The sequence below is a fragment of the Vipera ursinii genome (genome assembly GCF_947247035.1).
Source record: "Vipera ursinii genome assembly, chromosome: 9".
In the NCBI taxonomy this organism is placed as follows: domain Eukaryota; kingdom Metazoa; phylum Chordata; class Lepidosauria; order Squamata; family Viperidae; genus Vipera; species Vipera ursinii.
In genome coordinates, this window is record NC_139523.1 from 15,471,895 (window position 1) to 15,494,155 (window position 22,261).

Sequence of the window (22,261 nt, forward strand, 5' to 3'; positions counted from 1 at the left end):
ATTTTGCCCCATTTTGCGACCTTTCTAGCCACAGTGGTTAAGTGAATCGCCGCAGTTGTTAAATCGGTCCTATGGTTGTAAGTGAATCTGACTTCCCCAACTCACCCTGGGACAACTCGCCACGGGACAGTTCAGCGTGGTATTAGTTCCTTTTTGCCATTCATCAAAGTATTCCAAAAGCTGGTAGTCATAGGAATGATTTTTCCCCCCTTATACAAGAGATAAAATAATTTTGACGAAAACATAGCCAACAAAAATAAAAGGGACGAAGTGAATCCTGTGGCAAGTTGGCTGTGGCGAACTGGCCACAGTGAATTAGCCACGGTGAGTTAGCCGTGGGGAGTAGGCTGTGGCGAGTTCTTCATTCTGCCTGCATAGTACCTTCTTTGGAAGTCTTGTCTGATCATTCAGGCTTCCCTGGAATAAACAAGGAAGCTTCCAAATGGTGAGCACCAGTCCAAGGCCTCTCAGATCTCCAGCAAAGGGAATTAACCAACCTTCCTTAGCCTGAGAGAAAGATTCCTGACCCAGAGGAGGTTGAAAAATTAAACTGCAATATCAGTTATTAAGGGCCCCCAGAGATCTGGCAAACGTTTTGCTTCATGCTCTAATCAGCACTCCACCTCTTCAGAAACTCCGAACCTCCAACTGGGGATCTCACCATCCTTTAACCTTTCCACCCCAGACTAACACATCACTGATACTTCTTTCCTCTGCTCACCATGACCCAAAAGAAGGGGGGAAAAGGGTCAAAGTTCTCTTCCACCATTGCTCTTCACCTACTGGTGTTGAAAACCCAAAGGATTGAACTTTGGGTTGCTGAGGTAGGCCTAGCCACCGAATATTCTCTGCAAATGCATGATTTGTTTATTTTACAATATTTCTAGAGTACCAATCATACAGATTCTGGGCAATCTACAAGTAAGGAATCACACATAATATTAAATCATAAGCTATGGTTTACAAACTTCAATGGCTGGACTTAGGTACAACGTTCTAAGCCAAAATCAAACAGGCTCACATCATAGCTTGGTGCTATGAATAAACAAAGGAAGCACATGAGGACTAAGTGCAGAAAAGATAACGGCCAGCGGCTCTTGAACAATGCATATTTTTTTTTCAAAACCATACAGTTTGTCATCTTTTCTATCCATTTGCCATGCCTCTAAAGTATTACAATCTAACTCCCTTTTAGAGCCGGTCTGAGAAAGTGCTGTTTTGTCTTGAAGGAGAATGTATAAATATCTAGACTGACTAAAAATACACACTTTGAACTCAACTTAGAAGCCAACCAAGAACCAAGGAGCTGTCCTCAAACTGAAAATTACAGCCTCTGAAAATCCAGCCAAATATCGGATAGGCATACAATGTGCATTCTCACAGCTAGGAAAAGATTATCAGATTTACCAGACGCATAAGATTTTTCTGCCCTCATCACTGCACTTGGCCACATATAAGAATGAAGATATAATGTGGCGCCCCGTGACACCATCACTGCTCTTAACTAAAGTTTCCACACTGTGGGATGTTCATTTCTTAGTTTCATTTATTCATTGTCTCTCCCAGCTGGATCCCCACATTTAGCGAAGCCTTCGTGTCAGTCTTTAATTCTGTCTTGACATGTTGTTTCAACCTAGCCACCAGAATTTGCAAACCATTATTTGTGTCTTGGCATGTTGTATGAATTCAGCTAATTGCTGCTTATTCAATAATATACCTCAGTGTGATATGTGGCTCCAGCCCCCCCCTCTCTCTTTCTTTCTTTCTTTCTTTCTTTCTTTCTTTCTTTCTTTCTTTCTTTCTTTCTTTCTTTCTTTTCAAGGAGAGAAGCAACCTAGAACTAAGGAGAAACTTCCTGACAGTTAGAACAACTAACCAGTGGAACAACATGCCTCCAGAAGTGGTGAATGCTCCAACACTGGAAGTTTTTAAGAAGAGACTGGACAGCCATTTGCCTGAAATGGTATAGGGTTTCCTGCCTGAGCAGGGGGTTGGACTAGATGACCTCCAAGGTCCCTTCCAACTTATTATTATTATTATTATCCAGGGAGGGAGAGAAGGAGAGAGGGAGAAAGAAAGAGAGAGAAAGAGAGAGATGCAACCCCAAAGTTATAAGTTGTGCAGATCTTCTTCTATAATGAGATCCAGCAACTGTCTAAGAGTAAACATCATTATTTGCAGCAGGGAAAGGTTACGAGAAGCACTTTTGATCAATATGTTCCATTTAAGTTTCCGGGGTGGGGGCCGGAAGGGGAGAGAGAGTGGAGTGGCCGAGAGTTCAGCCTCTCTGTTTATTTAAGGACTGTGATTTAATGGCTAGTCTTGGAAAGCAGCCCTGTGCTCCCCAACGTTTTCACAGGAGGGAGCATAAGACACTCGCCTTTCTTTTGGTTTAAAAAGGAACAATTTAATGGAATATATCAGCATGTGCACTCAGTATTTCCCTTTCATATCCAACCAAGAAAAATAAATAAATCTTGCTCATTTAGCTCCTGATGGTGATAGAGGGTACTAGACTAAGACTCCGTGGTCCAATTGTATCATTTGTCTCCCACTCCTGTCAATGAGCATTCAAGGTGGCAGCCCATGTGATGAAGGAGTGATGAAGGAGCTGGACTAGCAATGGGGACACCCTCATTTTAGTCCATCTTCAGCCACAGAAAGTCCCTGATGACTTTGAGCCAGTGACACTCTCAGTCCACAGTTATATTATGCTAAATAACCCAAACTCGAGCCCATGTATAGATCTATCTATCTATCTGTCTATCTATCTATCCATCCATCCATCTATCTCATCTCTGTCTCTGTCTTTCTTTCTCTCTTTCTCATCTATCTCTATCTAGCTATTTCATCACTCTATCTCTATCTATCTATCTATCTATCATCTATCTCTATCTATCTCATCTATCTATCTATCATCTATCTCATCTATCTATCTATCTATCTTTTCAAATGTTGGAGAACATGACCGTGTTCTTTTGTGGTTTTACTGTGATTTCCATCACTACTTGGTTTGAATCACAAATCACGTTTGCAAAACATTTACAAAACTGAAAAGCAATGGACCAGGTGTGGAAAACAAGGAAGTGGCTTCAAATACTATTAAGTACGACAACTGTTAAACCACAAAAGAAAAAAGTCCAAGCTCTGGTGAGGACATTGAGTCCTGAGTTTCGTAACTGAAAGGACTTCTTATGCTCACCTTACACAAAGCTCAAAGAGATGCATTCATTTTAAGAACATGGGTTGGCCAAGGTTAAGCATTTTGTCTCAGTGTGTTTAAAGGGATCTGGAGAGTGAGTTAATGGTCCAATGGTGCAATCCAATGAATGGATTCATTTGGATTCATGCTCAGGCAAGCAAATATAGATGTACAGTGAAAGAGGGCAATCCTATAGAAACCAAAATGAATAAACTCCATTGAATTTGTTGTTCACTGCCGTGGTTGCGCAGTGGTTAGAATGCAGTACTGCAGGCTATTTCTGCTGACTGCTGACTGCCAGCAGTTCGGCAGTTTGATTTTCACTAGCTCAAGGTTAACTAAGCCTTCCGTCCTTCCGAAGTCAGATTGTTGGGGGCAATATGCTGACTCTGTTAACCACTTAGAAAGGGCTGTGAAGCACTGTGAAGCGGTATATAAGTCTAAGTGCTATTGCTATATCTGCATACTGCATTAACCAAAGCATGGTTTGCGTATCCATATTTTATTGAACAAACCACATGTCTGTGCTCAATTGATATCTTCAGCCCAAAGCAAAACAAGAAACCAAAAAAAAATCCACCCCTACATTATAATTATATAATAATCATATCATTATTTACATGATATGTAAACCCAGACCATGAAATAGACATCTAGGAGGGGAAAGCCACTGTAAATTGAAGAAACAGAATCTCAAAAATGGGACCCTGATTATTGATTATGTGTCAGATTTCAGTATATGTCCAACCTCTCATGGAAAGTAGGTACGGGATACTTGGTTCTTGGGAAGCCACACAACCATTTGAACCTTGGAGCTTGGAAACTACAGTTGGGTCTAGGTAGCTCTTAAATGAGGACCCAGATTGTTGGGGGCAATAAGCTGACTTTGTAATAATGCCGCTTGGGGGGGAGGCGAAAGCCCTAATAAGCAGGCATATACATAGAAGGAAGGCTATCGCTAAGCTTGTAAGCCGCCCTGAGTCTTTGGAGAAGGGCGGGATATAAATGGGATTAAAATAAATAAATAAAAATAAAATGAGAAATTGTTTTGGGAATACCAGAGCTATATGGGAAATCAAAACTATATTTCAGGACAAGGCCGTGACAAGCCACTTTCTGCTGTTGCCAAGAAATGCATGTATATAATCTAAATCAACCTCTTTGATTAGAGAAAAAAACAATATCCGTATTTATGGCTGACTGGAAATCCCTTACAGACTTTTTGCATGAAATGGGGAGGGGGGGTGATGATTAGGGGGGGAAACTGAGTATCAGAAAAGAGTAAGCTTTCTTTTATAATCATAAAATACCGGTAAGAGTTAATGTAATTATGTGTATAATTGATGCAAGGGAAACAAAAAAGTGTTTTATATTTCTTTTTATTCTTTCTGCATTTTGCTTTTTTTTCTTTCCTTCTTTCCTGCTTTTACTCTGTGTTTGTCACAACCGTTGTGACAAATATAAGAAGTTTTTAAACCTTTATATTATTCTTTATATCTTTCTCTTTTTTCTAAGCTTCTGTTTTCTTTTATTGCACTTTTAGCTTTTTCTGCTATTTTTCTCTTTCTTTTTTGTCTCCTCTCTTCTAGTTTAGCTTACATTCATTCTTATAATTGCTCTTAAAATTTTAATAAACACACACACACACACACCTACAGTACTATATCCCATTTGACTGCAGCCCTCAATTTTAAAATAACGTATCCATCCATGCAGTACCCCTCAACCCCTCTCACATCACAGTTATGTACACAAATTAAAACATTTGTGCTAATGAGCACATTAGGATCCCAAAATTGTTTTCTTTTGCTTCTGTAAGCCATTAACCTAAGAAGAGAAAGACAGCATGATTGTAAACAAAAAAGGCTATTGGCAAAGCTTGACAAAAATATGGAGGAAGTGAAGACATTCATCTCACCCATTGACATGTTTATTGCTCATTTACCTATGCCCCTGATTGACTGAAACAGTGATATCCATTGGGGACATCCAAAAATGCTACACTCAGCAGTTAAATTATGGAAACCCCTTTTACCAACTCCAGATATAGAGGCTAATATCACAGCTCACAGACAAAAAAGAAAAGAAAAGGGGAAGAATGTTTGCAAACTACTGTATTCCCTTTTCTTATCTTGAATGCTTAAAGAAAGCTTTGGGTTATAGACGCGCGCAAAGGTCTTGCTGAGACATTCAGAACTCATGAAAAGCTTCATGTCTGCATTTAAATGCCAAGAGCTTCCAGCAAACCATTTTTTCTAGTTTAAGTCCCATAGGAAAGCAGAGTTTCAGCTTTCAGTAGCTGAGAGCAGGCAACTTCTTAACAGGACTGTGCAAGGAATCAGTTAACTCTGGATTGTCCAACTTGGGGAACTTGTAAGATTTCTGGACTTCAACGCCATGGCTGGCTGAGGAATTCTGGGAGTCTTGAAGTTCCCAAAGTTAGAGATCCCCTGAGTTAAGAGATTTGATGGTAATAGGACCCAGATTGTTGGGGGCAATAAGCTGACTTTGTAATAATGCTGCCTGGGGGGGGGGGGCAAAAGCCCTAATAAGCAGGCATATATACATAGAATGAAAGCTATTGCTAAGCACATTTGATTTGTGCTTAGATTGTAAGCTGCCCTGAGTCTTCGAAGAAGGGCGGGATATAAATGGGATTAAAATAATAATGAAAAAAAATAAATCAAATGACTGGAACCAAATGAACAGATTGGAAGGAACCTTGGAGATTTATTTGTTTATTTTTATTTTTTTTTATTCCATTTATATCCCGCCCTTCTCCGAAGACTCAGGGCGGCTTACAAGCTTAGCAGTAGCCTTCATTCTATGTATATGCCTGCTTATTAGGGCTTTCGCCCCCCCCCCAAGCGGCATTATTACAAAGTCAGCTTAATTGCCCCCAACAATCTGGGGTCCTCATTTTACCTACCTCGGAAGGATGGAAGGCTGAGTCAACCTTGAGCCTGGTGGGACTCGAACCTGCACTAATTGCAGGCAGCTGGTGTTACTTAAGGAGGCCTTAGCCCACTGCTCCACCAAGATTGCCCAGTATAATACAGCATACCAATAAATAACTCTCGCACCTCTGTTTAAACAGCTCCAGCAAAAGAGAGGCAAACTTGTTCTGTTTTATTGCTCAAATGCTTACGGTTTCGGGGGGGAAAATGTTCCTGGTGTCCAGGGTAAAATCTACTTCCTTGTTTAAAATACGCAATTAAATCATCAGAACAGTTTAAATCATGTGATAACATTTTCACTTTCACACCGATGCAACAGCATTCTTTTTTTTTCCCCCTGGCGCAGCTGAGAATTGCAACCAACATTTCAAATGAAATCATTTTGATGTTTCAAACTGGAACACCATTTTGAATGGAAAGAATTTGACATTTTGAATGGAACTGAACATTTCAATTGGGTCAGGAGTGTCATACACTCAATTGTCCAAGACTTAAAGTTGAGCAGGACATTAAAATCAGTAATACTAGTTGCTAAGTATAGGTTAACAAGCCATAGTGGAATTTATTCTTCTCCGACAATCAAAGCAGAAAATGTAGCCTTAAAGGGTATGGTGAAGGAGATAGGAAATGGGAAGCTTTTCTTTCTGAATCCTGACTTTTTTTTAAGATTGCCCTGGCTGGCTAGGAACTATGGGAGTTGTAATCCCACACATCTGGAGGTCACCATCTAGAAGAAACAGCTTAAATCTCATCCAGAACAAGCCACGATTCAGCAAGATTCTCTAAAAACATGATTTTCTGTTAAGGTCTAAATGGCTGCCATCTCTCTTTCTCTCTCATTTATTTCCTTAAAAACCTGAAGCATTTATAACAGTCCCAGTTTAATTTTTTCCCCAAGGAAAGCTTGTTTGAAAATATCTCTTACATTACCAAAAATATGCTGAATTCTGTGGTCCTAATATTGGATCTCTACAAAAGAAACCATGTATGGATACAAATCATAAATGTTACATTTTAGTTTTTTATTATCATCTATTCTAAATATACACCAGAGAGACCTAAAACATCACAATCAGTTACCGTCCTGAGTAAACTTTAGTGGAAAATTAAAATTGCCACCAAGGACAGGTGCTCTCTTAGGATCAGAAACAAGGAAAGAGGACAAGAAAAAAGAAAGAAAAGCAAAAACTAGATTTGTAAGTGACCAAGACAGAAGCAAGTTAGAGAAACAAGATGCTACATGCTGTATTCTTGAAACTCTGAATTTAAAATTAGCCCTTCCTCTAAGATTTCACCAGGAGGAACAGACTTGTTCAGAATCCTAAAGAAAGGAACTTTCAGAAGAACACTGAGTTTTAATTTTAAAAAGCCAATTGAAGGATGCCGTTCTCCTTTATTTCTGAAAAACAGTCAGCTGAATACTTTTTTTTTTCATGGTCAAATATGGTTAAACAATCCATGAAACCAATGAAGCTTGAAGAACTGGTTTGATGTTCTTCCGAGCTTGAGATGTTTTTAAAAACTGCCTTTTGTTGCTTCTCTCTCTATTTCTTTTCTTCTTCTTTTTTCTTTTCATTATGTAACTGTAAGCTGAGCCTGGTCTCCTAGGATAAATGACAAAAGTAATTGAAATGGAGATTCTCATTTATGGAATGCATCATTCATATTTATAAAGCAATACTGTTCAGTTGTCATTCACTGCTATCTAACAAACCTCTGGCTGAAACGGGGTACCAAATGGAGGAGGAGGAGGAGGAGGAGGAGGAGGAGGAGGAGGAGGAGGAGGAGGAAGAGGAAGAAGAGGAGGAGGAGGAGGAGGAGGAGGGGGAGGGGGAGGGGGAGGAGGAGGAATGGAAGAAGAGAAATCTTTAGAGGGAAATATTTTTTTTAAAAAAAATACCATGAATTCATTTATTATATGTCTTTTATCCTGATGGGTTTGTAATTCTTAGTGATAAGATACCATTAGGTTGAAGGGAATGGGGTCATCTAAAGGACAGAGATTACATCCCCACTGTAAATTATGGATTAAGTCCTCAGCTTAAACCATCCTTGTAAATAACAAAGCTATCCAGAGCTCAGAAGGGTTTTGCTTTGTTATTGCTGCAGGAAGAATCCTCTTTCAAAACTACCCTGCAAAGCAACACAAAGCATCTCCTATTTCTAAAAAACAAAGCAAACTTGCATATCAACTTGCTCCAGCACATTCAATAGCATCGGGTATGTCTTTTACGGGGTTTCCAGCAAATTAGTGGACATGGCAAAGGATTATCAGGGCATCACAGAAAATGTAAAGCAGGGGTCCCCAACCCCTGAGCTGTGGACCACCAGGAACTGGGCCACACAAGTGACAGAAGCTCCATCCGCATACGTGCAGGATGCAGGCAGTACGCGAAACCTATCACAACCCCCCTCCGGTTCGTGGAAAAACTGCTCTCGACAAAACCAGCTCCTGACTCCCCAAAGGTTGGGGGCTGCTGGTGTAAAGAGTGTAGCAGATGACCTTTGGGAGATTTACAGATTCCAATACCTAGGCAAAGAGGGAGGAAACATTTTGTATGTCCAGAGCAACAGGATAATATTCAGAAGCAACTCGGGGAGATGCCTCCCTATTTTACGGAACTATAAGGTGGAGGAGCTGCTGATAGTTCTCACTTAACTAGGGTAATTGAGACTGGCAGTAACTTACTAAGCGACACAGTCATAAAGTGCAATGTCAGTGTCATGGTTCCGACAGACAGAGACAAATAAAGCAGAACTCCGAGGCTTGAAAATTCCTCAAAGAACAGGTTTATTAGTTACAAAGTATTGGCACAATCAAAAGTGAAACCACGTCTGAAATTCCCACTAAAATTTCCCAGTTACAAAGTATATTGTCCCACCCACAAAATGATGTCATCAGTATGTTCCCCAATGCATTCATTTGGCAGGCTTCCTAATACAACGTTCTGATCACGGGAGCAGTAGATGACCTTGGTTCCCACGGGACAGAAGATTATTATGACTAGTGGGCAATCCCCCCCTCCCTCCGTCCTGTGTGGCAACCTAGAAGGAAGAGAAAGATGGCTGCAGACAGGCTCACTGTAGAACTGACAATCACATGACTGCTGGTTTACAGCCGCAGTTATGCCAATCCCAGTTGCCATGATTAGGCAAATCCTGAGCAGGTGCAGCATTCTGTGATCCTGTGATCACCATTTGTGACCTTCTACTGGCTTCCCCACTGACTTTTCTCCTCAGAAGCTGGCAAGGAAGGTCACGAATGGTGATCTGTGGGGCACTGCCACCATCATAAATGCAAACCAGTTGCCAAGTATCCAAATTGTAATCCCATGAACCATAGGGACACTCCAACAGCCACAACTATGACAATCTGTCATAATTCCCCGTCGTTCAGCACTATCATAAGTTCAGACAGTCACTGAACCAGCGGATGGTAAACAAAGACTGCCTATACAGAACAATCAGACTTGCAAAATTCTGTTTATGATAGCCAATAAACTCAATAAAATTAGCTCTAGCCTTCCTGTGGATTCCCTACTTTGGTCTAACCTAGCGAGGCTGTTTTGAAGGGCCAAACTGTGCCTGAATATTACAGCTTTAGATGATTTATACATCCCACCAGATGAGCTACAGAACCTCCACTACCAGCCCACTGACTACAAGAAACAGGGTTTCTCTCATGTAAAGCACTTTGCCTTCCAATCACAGTCCGCTTTCTCAATCACCATGGAGTTTCTCTAGCTGTTATAACTAAGCAAACACTTCAGCTAATATTGACACTTCTGTTAAAATGCCTGTCTAGTTTTGAAAGAAATGAGCCTTCAATGGAGTCATAAGTGTTCATTACTCCAAACCAAATTATTAAAACATGCAGTACAGTCTGCATGTGCTCCAGTCCCCTGCTTGATGAGCAATGAATGATTGGTTCACACAACAATATTAAATGCTAATTCCTGGTAACAGAACACAGTAGCCAGGCACACAAAATGTTTTGCACTCCAGTTATTATCATTTAACCTGATAGTGTTGTTCTCTCCGCATTTGTAGACAATGACCAAAGTTTGTATAAAACTATAACCAACTCACAAACAACCCACCCCTCCCCTTTAGCCTAGATTGGGATGCTGTGTAGACCAGGGATCTTCAAACTTGGCCCTTTTATGACGTGGACTTCAATTCCCAGAATTACTCAGCCAGGCATGCTGGCTGAGGAATTCTGGGAGGTGAAGTCCACAAGAACCCTGGTGTAGACCCAGTTGCTGTTAAACCCCAATTTTTAAGTCCAATGTAGAAAGCCTGCCAAATGAATGCATTGGGGAACGTACTGATGACATCATTTTATGGGTCAGACATTATACTTTGTAACTGAGAAATTTTAGTGGGAATTTTAGACTTGGTTTCACCTTTGATCGTGCCAATACTTTATAACTAATAAACCTGTTCTTTGAGGAATTTTCAAGCCTCGGAGTTCTGTCTTGATTTGAACATGATGCCAACTAGAAAAGCTGAATTTGTATATCATGTTCAGCTCAAAACAAGCAAATCAATTTTTGGCTTGCTGTGATATGTCCATGGTCAATGTCATTCTACCATATTGCTTATTAACTCATCTTCCAAAAAGATCATGGAGAGGTTATCTAGCAAGAAGTCCAGAAATAATGGGACCCTATCTGCTGCTTCAGAAGAGCGTTCCAATCAATCAAAATTATATACACTTAATTCCCAAGAAATGAAATAGGCTATCAGTTGGTCCTCAGAAAATGAGATCAGAACTACAAAGCAATCTATATGCTTCTTATATTTCTTTCTTACACTTAACAGAAGGGACAGCAGAGACTGAGGTTCAAATAAGCCAATTCCAAGGAATTTAAAATATGAGGTAGCAATTAGCCATACCTTCACCATTTATGCAACTAGAGATTTGTGTTTCCTCTGGACAAAATATTTCACTTCTGTTCAGCTAAACTATATATCTTATAAACGAATGAAAAGGGGAGCATTTGATGCCATGTACAATATATAAGAAGCTATTTAAGGATCCATTAAAAATATCACCCAGGTTTATTTCTTGATATTCAACCTGTTTAGCAGTTGTAGACTAAAGCAGTAGTCATTCACTTCCACAAGAAAACCCCTAAAAACATCTGAGTCATTTCACTCCCAACACAATAGTTGTGGTTCAGAAAATTATGCCAAACCTTTAAGTAGTTGTTTGGTTTAACATGTTAGATGAACTCAAGTTTTTGTGGTTCATTTATTTAGACATTGTTGAAACAAGCCATGGGTTAGCATGAGGTGTGAACCCTAGAAATACAATGGTACCTTGGTACTCAACTGGTTTGAAACTCATTGAATTTGGTACTCAATGCATTTTGACTTGAAATGTTTGTCCTGGTACTCATTGTTTGCTTGGTACTCAACACACACGCTAGAACTTGTTGGCTGCCTTGTGACTCACTACATCATTCTTTATTTGAAAAATGTGTTTGGTATTCATCATTTTGGTACTCATCAAGCTGGAACCAATTAACAATGAGTACCAAGGTACCACTAAACACTGAATTGGCTTTTATGCTGAAGCAGTCTTTGGTGTCCAGATGCTTGGCCTTTGAAAATGATCTTGTGGATAACGAGCAATTTCTGTCACAGCAGGAAAAAATTAAGAGGGAAAATCTGTAGCCTAGATTGTATATGTGCTGGGAAGTATCCCTCGAGAATTTCAATGCAGTAGACATGAGGATGGATTCAGGTGTACCTATGTCTAGAGGGGATAACATTTATGAGAGTTGAGTCAATTCTTTTCTTATTTAGTCCTACATATTTTAGTAATGACATTGACATATACTAAGCCTTAATGTGGATTCCTTATTTATGGCTTGGACCAGGGGTGTCAAACTCAATTTCATTGAGGGCCGCATCAGCATTGCAGCTGCCCTCAGGGGGCCGGGTGGGTATGGCCTGGGTGGGTGTGGCCTACTGGGTGGGCATGGCTAGAGTGCATATGGCCTACTGGGTGGGCGTGGCCAGCTCTACATCGTTCGCATCAAGGGTGCCTATGGGGGCCTGGGCAGGAGTGGGACAGGTCTGAGGGTCTCTGGCAGGAGGAGGGTCTCTGGGCCAGGGCCAAGGCAGTGGGGGCCGTTCCCTCACTGTTTCCAGGATGGCTTCGTGGGCCACATGAAACCACTTCGCGGGCCAGATCTGGCCCCCGGGCCTTGTGTTTGACATGTCTGGCTTAGACTAAGATTGTGTTGTAAATGGGATCTATAACATGCATTAACCATGCATGTTTACTGAATAAACCATAGTAATGACGCTGATGCTGATGCTGATGCTGATGCTAATAATAATAATAATAATAATAATAATAATAATAATAATAATAATAATAATAATAATAATTGGAAGGGACCTTGAAGGTCTTCTAGTCCAAACTCCTGCTCAGGCAGAAAACCCTATATCAGGGGTGTCAAACTGCTGGCCTGCAGGCCAGATGCATCACGCTGAAACCGCGAAAAAGTCGCGATAGGTCGTGAAACGTCATGTGACATTGCGAGTTTGACACCACTACCCTGTACCATTTCAGACATATGGTTGTCCAGTCTCTTCTTAAAAACCTCCAGTGTTGGAGCATTGACCACTTCTGGAGGCAGGTTGTTCCACTGATGAATTGTTCTCACTGTCAGGAAGTTTCTCCTTAGTTCTGGGTTGCTTCTCTGTTTGATTAGTTTCCATCCGTTGCTTCTTGTCCTGCCTTCAGGTGCTTTGGAGAATAGCTTGACTCCCTCTTCTTTGGGGCAGCCCCTGAGAACACTGCTATCATGTCATCTCTAGTCCTTCTCTTCATTAGACTAGACATACCCAATTCCAGCAACCGTTCTTTATATGTTTTAGCCTCCAGTCTCCTAATCATCTTTTTTGCTGTTCTCTGTATGGTTTCAGATATGGCATTAAGTCATAAAGCAAGCTCACTTACTTCTCATGTTTTTAGATCACACTTCATTAATTTAAAGGCAATCTCATAGAGAAATACAAAAGAAAAGAATCCCAAGCCAATAAAATCATACAAAAACTCCTCAACAAAAATTAACATCACGACAAGGTGCAAATATTAAACTATATGAAACACCTAAAGCTATAAATTATACAACTCAACCATGGCAAGGACTGAACCAAAACTTTATGCTAAGACAGAAAATAAATCCAAACCAACAAGTCCCAAAGGTGCTTTTTCAAAAGGCAACTGGAGTTTCTTTGATTTTGCTTGAAGACGTTTTGCTTCTCATCCAAGAAGCTTCTTCAGTTATGAAGAAGAAGCTAAAGAAGCTTCTTGGATGAGAAGTGAAACATCTCCAAGCAAAAACAAAAAAGGTCCAGTTGCCTTTTGAAAAAGCACCTTTGGGACAACCATGACCTGGATTATTGAGACTCTCCATAGACACCAAACCAACAAGCTTCACACCTAGCAAGTGTTCAGCACACACCTGGAGGGACAGTAGAAATTTGACCTAACTCGACCATAGCCATTTTCCCCAGCTGCTGATGGAATAGTTGCCTTTACTCATTCAATCAGGAATTTCACAGTAGATGAATCCTTCCGGGACGTCTTTGCAAACTTGACATGGTGTCCCTAGACACTGGCTTCCAGTTGCTTAACATTTGTCTTTCGTAACCCATCACAGTGACAAGTTTTTTGTTGTTGTTAATTCTTAGTGCCTTCTGGTAGAGTCAAAACATTTCTTAGCAACTCCAAGTAGTCATTGCAAGAGATGGAGGATTTTAAAAGAAAAACAAAACAAAACTACAATTTATACTAAGGTCAAAGTTTGTGTTTCTTTCATGATAAACTTTCAGAAAAGTATACTTGGGAAATGGATGGTCTGCTAATTAAGTAAGCTAATTCCTATAAATATTTGTCTCTGTGCATGCTTAAAATCAAACTAAAAGAATTAAATAGATGAAGTTGTTTATACAGAGAGCAGACTGTTTAGGAAATAAGAGCATCGTTTGGATAAACAGGTTATTTTCAGCTATTAAAATAGGTTTTTTTTAATCGTCTGCAGCCTATATGCTGAAACTTTTTTCAGCGGCTTCCTGTTATACAGACATAGAATGTTGCAAACAACATTTATCAGAATACATTTGCCTAATCACACACCCATTCAAAGATTGTCCTTTTCTTGCTCCAGTTATAAAAATACCATCTTGCAGAATTATTTTCCTTTGAGGTATTTTTTTGGAGGGGGGTAGGGGTATGTTTTCTTATACCGGCTCAGATGAGTCTAGAGCAGTGTTTTTCAAACTTGGCAACTTTAAGATAGGTGGATTTCAGCTCCCAGAAATTTCCAGCCAACATTTGCTGTGGAATTCTGGAAATCCACACAACTTTAAAGATTAAAGATTGCCGGCGGACGACACCCAGGGATAGGGCCTTCTCAGTGGGTGTGCCTGCCCTGTGGAACCAGCTGCCTGCGGAGCTTAGGACTGTCCCCGACCTCCGTTCATTCCGCCGGGACCTGAAGACCTGGCTCTTCGAGCTTTCTGGCCCAGGCTGAGAATTTTTTAATTTTAATTTTAACTGGGTTTTTTATTTTTTTCAGGGTTTTATTTAATCTTTTTAAATTTGTTTTAACGTTTGTATTGATTTTCTTTTAAATGCCCTGTAAACCGCCCTGAGTCCTTCGGGAAAGGGCGGTATATAAATCTAAATAAATAAATAAACTTAAAATTGCCAAGAGCACTGAAGAGGACTTGCAGTTCAGAAGACTGTCGTTAATAAGGCTGAGACCCAATTCTGAAAAATCTCTAGAGAAGAGCCAGATTTACAGGTCATACTAAGCCAAAACCAACAAATATATGTTACTTCAGCACCAGTTCTGACTTCAAAATGGTAATAAAGAATAAGAATATTTAGTTCCCTGCATTGTTGGTCATCTGGATTCCATGATCCAGATCTAGAAGCCCTTTTACACATGTTGCTTTGAACCCAGCTAGTATTCCCTTAATCTACAGAAATTCAGTCAAAGGTTTCCCTCCCCGATATCTATCTGGTTGACAAAAAGCTCTTTGCTAACTCATAAATACCAAGAGATTGTTTACGAATCAGGGCTTGTTTTTCTGCATTTCAATTCCATCTCGTAATTTTCGGCAATAAGGAGGAATGCAAGACCACATGATTTATAAAGCTCCTTCTATGTGGGAGCACCAGCAAGAAAAGGCAATTAAAACAAATCAACCTTGGTCCAAGAAGCAATAAAGCTAGACATACCTACTGTGTTTCCCCCAAAATAAGATCCATCCAGAAAATAAGCCCTAGCATGATTTTTCAGGATGCTCATAATATAAGCACCACCCCGAAAATAAGCCCCAGTTAAGATCTTCAGCCAGACGGACACATTTAGTACCATATTTCCCCAAATATAAGCCCTAACCAGAAAATAAGTCCTAATGCATCTTTTGAAGCAAAAATTAATATAAGACACGGTCTTATTCTCAGGGAAAACACGAGTAGTTCTCACAACACACTAAACAGTACGCCAGACTAGTTAAAAGAGGATTGTCAGTTTGCACCTCTGTATGCTTTGAAAACTTAGCCGTAGTCTCAGAACATGATATAAAACATGGGCATCCAACCTTCTGGCTTACCTGGGACACGCTGAGTGAAAAGGAATTGTCTTGGCCACATATAAATATATATAACATAGTTAATGTATTTAAAGAACAAACTTCCTTTACTTTTTATGTTTTTATTACAACATTGTGGGGCTACATTACTAGCAGCCTGTAGGGCCGCATGCACATCTGGTATAAAGTATACGAGAGACAGGGGGGGGAGGGAGGGAAGGACAGAGAGAGGGAGGGAGGGAGAGGGAGGGAGAGGCAGATGATAACTGTTTTATATTAACTTGGAGAAGAAAATGCATTATGTGAATCCGGCCAGTGGGAGCCACAGGAGGAAAGAGCTATCTTATGTGTGCCAGTGAGTTTCACAGCAATTATTTCATTTTAAGATGAGCAATTCAAGCTAGCCACAACCCTCAGTCTAATTTCAAAAACTTGTTGGAAGCGTTCCCTGCCAGTTGCTGGCGAAAGCTCTGCCGCAAGCTACTGTTGTGAAAGAAGAAGGGCAGAAAAAAATAAAAGAGGAAAGAAAAATACGAAAAGCGGAAAAAAGGTTATCAGAAAGAAAAGCTGGAGGCCATTCACTTTTGATTTTTTTCCCCCACCCTTCATTTCTTTTTCTTTTTTTTTCCAGCTCTTAATACCATGTAGACAGGCGGTCTGGTGTAGTGGTTAAAGCAGGAGGCTAGGGACCAGGAGACTGTGAGTTCTAGTCCTGCCTTACGCATGAAGCCAGAGCGGTGTCCTTGGGCTGGGCCTGTCACATATGGCTCTGTACCACATCATACAACATCTTGAATCTCCAAGGACCTATGCAAGGATCCTTTTTGCAGACTTCAGCTCGGTATTCAATACCATCATTCCAGATATGCTTCTCTCTAAACCAGGGGTGTCAAACTCAATTTCATTGAGGGCCGCATCAGCATTGCGGTTGCCCTCAGGGGGCCGGGTGGGTGTGGCCTGGGTGGGCGTGGCCTACTGGGTGGGCATGGCTAGAGTGTGTATGGCCTACTGGGTGGGCGTGGCCAGCTCTACATCCTTCGCATCAAGGGTGCCTATGGGGGCCCGGGCAGGAGTGGGACAGATCTGAGGGTCTCGGCAGAAGGAGGGTCTCTGGGCCAGGGCCAAGGCAGTGGGGGCCGTTCCCTCACTGTTTCCAAGATGGCTTCGCGGGCAACATGAAACCACTTCACGGGCTGGATCCGGCCCCTGGCCTTGTGTTTGACATGTCTGCTCTAAACTGATTCGCTAGCCGTGCCTGACTACACCTGTAAGTGGATCATAAGCTTTCTAAGATAGGAAACAGCAGGTGAAGCTAGGCAAAATTACACCAGATACCTGAACAATTAACACAGCCCTCCTCCCCGGGCTGTGAGCTCTCTCCACTACTCTTCTCTCTATATACCAACGACTGCATCTCAAAGGATCCCTCTATAAAAGGACTGAAGTTTGCAGATGATACAACAGTGATTGGTCTCATTCAAGACAGCGGACAAATCTGCATACAGATGGAAAGTTGAACTACTAGCCTTGTGGCGTGACTGGAACAATCTTGAACTGAACACACTCAAAACTGTAGAGACGAGAGTAGATTTTAGGAGAAGCCCTCCTATTCTACCACCTCTTCCAATGCTAGATGACACAGTATTAACAGTAGAGGCCCCCAAGTTTCTAGGTTCTATGATATCTGAAGACCTCAAATGGACACCTCACATCAAAAATGTCATCAAAAAAGCACAACAAAGAACGTTCTTCCTGCGCCAACTCAGAAAGCTCAGACTGCCCAAGGAGCTGCTGATACAGTTCTACAAAGGAATGATTGAGTCTGCCGTTTGCACCTTTATAACTGTCTGGTTTGGCACTGCAGCCAAACAAGACAGACACAGACTTCAACAGATAGTTAGAACTGCAGGAAAAAAACCAACTGCAACCAGCCTGCTTTCCACTGAGGAGCTGTATACTTCACGAGTCAGAAAAAGGGCTAAGAAAATATCTACAGACCCCTCCCATACTGGACATGAACCGTTTCAACTTTTTCCCTCAAGACAACGCTACAGGGCATTGCACACCAAAACAACTAGACACAAAGACATTATTTCCCCGATGCCATCACTCTGCTAAACAACTAAATCCCACAACACTGTCAAAACTACAGTGTATTACTATTATCCCTCTCATCTTTCCTATTACCTATTTCCTTATGACTATAACTTTGTAGCCTGTACCTAACGATTTATATTGATTGTTTTTATTTAGTACCCCAGTATGATTTATGCTGATTGCTTCTTTAGTATCCTCTGATTATCACTGAGTTTTGTACATTATGATTTATGATAATTGTATTTTATAATTATGATCATGATCTTTGTTTGTGTGTCCAATCACACTTGGCCAATAAAGAATCCCATCCCATCCTATTCTATCCTATCCTATATTCCATTCCATTCCACTCCACTCCACTCCACTCTACTCTATACTCTCTCAGCCCTAGGAAAAAGAAGGCAGTGGCCAATCACTTTTGAAAAATCTTGCCAAAAAAACTCCAAACTGACTCCAAGTTACCCCACAGATACACACCAAAAAAACCAAGTAAACCCTCCAATTATCTGCAATGGGTTGTGGGGGGACTTTGCCTATGACTCTCTGTTTAAGATAATCATACATCTGAAATGTTGCAAGGCTGAACTTCATTTATTTAATAATGGAAGTATGCATACTTCTGATGCCCTCTCCTCTCACCCTGCCTTCTGATGCCTGTTCCTCTCACCCTGCCTTGTGGCACTACAGCAATGGATTTTAACGGAGCTTTACTCTGAGACACAGGAATTTTAACGGAGCTTTACCCTGAGACACAGTTTCAGGCACAACAGCAGCCAAAGATAGCAATAAAGTAGCTTCAGGAAGTTTAGAGGATTTTTCTCCACTAAATTTCCCATCAGCATCCTGGAGGCATCTGAGAGTGACCTCAGAGGCTGTGAATAAGACACACGAATCAGGCTCACAGCCACTGAATTTATATTAGGACAGACAGATTCAGCCACAGGACGATCCTTCCCAACATTCAGGTAAGCTGAATGTAGAACATGAAGTCATCTTGGCAACACACTGGCCAACAATTTGAACAATGGCCAACATTATGCAATCAGAGCAGAAGGATGCAGGATAAAGAGGATATTGCCAGATAGCCCAGATCAGCTTTACACTGGAGTCTTTAGACTCTGGACTTGTTCATTATAGGTTACCAGAGAAACATCTTGAGATCTTCTTCATGGATGTACAGGTAGTCTCTGACTTATAACCACTCTTTTAACAGCCATTTGAAGTTACAACTGCACTGGGGAAAAATGGGACTTATGACTCGCACTTACAACTGTTGCAGCATCCCCAAGTTACAGGATCCAAATTCAGTTGCTTGGCAACCAGCCTGTTTTTACAATGGTTGCAGCATTCTCTCAGCCAGCTTCCAACAAGCAAAGTCAATGGGGAAAGCCAGATTTGCCTTAAGGATCCCATGATTCACTTAACAACTGCGCTGATCACTTAACAACCACGGCAAAAAAGATGGTCAAATCAAGCACAAGTCACCGGTCCCAATAGTAGTCGTAAGTTGAGGACTACCTATGGTATGCCCTCAATCCCTGAGTCCCAGTCTCTTCCCTAGGCCATGCTGGCTGAGGAATTCTGGGAGCTGAAGTCCACAAGTCTCAAAGTTGTCAAGGTTGCAGACCCCTGCCCTAGGCTTTCACAGCCCCAGTGATGTCATACTGCATTTGTCTAGACCAGGGGTAGGCAACCTCGGCTCTTTCATGACTCATGGACTTCAACTCCCACAATTCCTGAGCCAGCCAAGCTGGCTCAGGAATTCTGGGAGTTGAAGTCCATGAGTCATGAAAGAGCCGAGGTTGCCTACCCCTGGTCTAGACCCTAGACCAGCCTATTGAATGTGCTATTCTGCCAGATGGGCTACTGCTTCTATCCCTTGAATGGGGCCCTTGAAAGCCACACATACCCTTGTTAAAAAGTACCTCTTCAATAATGTCACAGCTTCAGAATTCATGACATCCTCAAGTCCCACCTACCCAGGGCAAATACCAAACGTGGGCATCCTCCACACCCCAAGAGGTATGATTGGGGGGTTTTTTTACCACTCTTTTCTAGGGCCAGTGAAAACAATAGGCTTAACACACCCTTCTTCTATCAAACTTTACCCCTTTCCCAAACTGTAAAAGGATGGATGCTTTCAGCCACGCCCCATTCTGATGATGTCACCACCACCCCAACACCAGCCACACCCCTTGCAGGCTTCAGAGGCCTAAAAACATAGGAGGGAAAGTAACATGGGACACCCCCCCCCCTGGCCATGGGATTCATTGAACAGCCCCTATTTCCATTTCCCCCGTCAAGACCCCTCCTTCCCAGCTTTTGCCCATGAAGCAGTCATAGGTCTCTCTAGATAGGGGAGTGGGCAATCCTTTCCCCACTTTGGAAGAGACATTCAAATGGGAGGCACTTTCTCTTTTATTACTTTTACTTTGCTTCTGCTGGACAAGGGAGCTGAACCCGGAAAGACTGAACAGGGAAGCTAAGAGGATTATGGTGCACCCCCACCCCACTCAACCCTCCCTTTATTTCCCTGCAGACCTTGACCCACTGAGCTGACGAGCAAATATCGTTCTACATATAATCCTGTACATAAATCCTTTCCTCCGTCCCCCACCCACCCACCCACCCCCACAAGAGACACCAGTGCTACACAGCAAAGCAAGAACGGGAGGGGAGGAAATGCCCCCTCCATGCAAACCCATCGACCTTCAAATGATGTCATAGCTCACCTTTCCCCAGCCACCCACCCCCCACCCCGCCTCCCACCCTCTCCTATCACCCTCCCAAAAGGGGAGTTTATACAGGCCAGAGGAAAAAGAGCTGAGAGCTGAAGATTTGCAGATGACGTTTGGCGTGGCCGGACCCCCTTGGCGTGGCCGGACCCCCGTTCAAATGACTCAAGCTGTGCAATCAAATTGGGGCAGGGGAGATAACACTTTCTCCTCTCCTCTCCTGTCTATAAAGACTTTTGCAACTAGAGCTACACCTGCCCCAGGGAAGGAAAGGGGAGGGAGGGGTTGTCTTAATTCTCCAGCAAAGCTGCAACCTTCAACGTGCTGACCTGGGAGTATGCAACGACCGGGACCCCTCCCCGCTCCGCTTTCTTTCCAAATCAATTCGGCCAGCATCTAACTAGACCCATTCACTCCGGGAGATGGACACTCCCTTGACTTGCTTCGGAGCGGTTCGATACCCTCCAGCAAGCCGGCCGGCCCGATCCTCTTCTCGGGTTCAGGAGCATGATGCAAACCCCCCCACCCACACACACACACTCCAAAAAAGAGGGGCGTGTGAGGCACTGGCTAATTCCTCCAAGCCAGGCGAACCCACCGATCCCCTTCATCGCAAACGGCGGCAGCTGCTGCTCATTCAGACTCCCCTCTTTCTCTCCACCACCAACCCCCCCCCCAACACCACCACCCCACCTCCAAGCCACACACGCCCTCCGCCCCGCTCAGCCAAGGGAGAGAGAGAGATGCTCCTAAAAGCAGAGGAGCCGTCCAGACCCTCCCCTCGGCAGCCAAATGCCTAGAGGGGTCTCGCCCCCACCCACCACCCACCCCACTATTCAGCAGGACTGGTTTACAGCCTTGGGAACCCCTCGCATTCCCTGCATTCGCTTCTTTCCAAAAGCGCCCCCACCCCGCCGCTCAGGGAAGTCCGGAGTCTCGCATTATGGTGAACCCCCCCCCCGTTCCCCGCTTCAGCATCCCCCTCTTTAAAAAAAAAAAGGCCCGAAGGCAAGAGCAATGCGCCCTCTCCTCTCCTTGCCCGACCACCCACGGCAGACGCCCTCCAGGCGGAACGGAAGCCAGAGGGGAGCCCGGAAGAGAAGACGGGGGGCGCCCCAAAGCTGGCCCAGCCCCGGACGGACGAGAGCCGCCGGCCCGGGATGCCTGGAAGGCGCGGCAGAGGTCACTTACCCGGGCGACGTGGCCTGCCAGGAGCAGGAGGAGCAGGAGCGGCGGCGGCGGCGGCAGCCCTGCTTGGCTGCGGGGCCTCGACGGCAGCAGCCGAGGCATTTCGATTCCGGCTGGACGAGGAAGGCACGGTCGATCCGGCTGCCCGACGCGTCGGGAGCCCAGAGGGACAAGAGAGGGGAGGGGAGGGACGGGGAGGGGGGGAGGCAAGTGCCCTTCCTTTGTTCCCGGTGCAACCAGAAACCCGGAGCAACGCAGCGGCTGGAAGGAGGAGGAGGAGGAGGAGGAAGGCGGCGAGGCTGCGGGAGGTCAACCGCGAAGCTGGGAGCGGGAGATGCAGCAAATTAAGCAGGGCGGAGGCCGGCCCGAGCTTGCAAGGATGGCGGCTGGGACGCCTCCTCCTCCTCCCTCCGGCTCCAGCCCAGAGTCGCCCGCGGCGCCGGGACCGCAACGAT

General features: G+C 43.2%; 1 protein-coding gene across 1 annotated transcript in view; it reads right to left on the minus strand.

Annotated features, from left to right (window-relative positions):
• SDC3 (syndecan 3) overlaps window positions 1–21,908 on the minus strand; it is a gene marked incomplete at its 5' end in the record, with an annotated part of 73,354 nt that extends 51,446 nt beyond the window's left edge. Inside the window, one exon of the mRNA XM_083370002.1 lies at window positions 21,810–21,908. Coding sequence (XP_083226128.1) covers window positions 21,810–21,908 — 99 coding nt within the window. The remainder of the gene's footprint in view (window positions 1–21,809) is intronic.
• Between the last annotated feature and the right edge of the window lie 353 nt (window positions 21,909–22,261).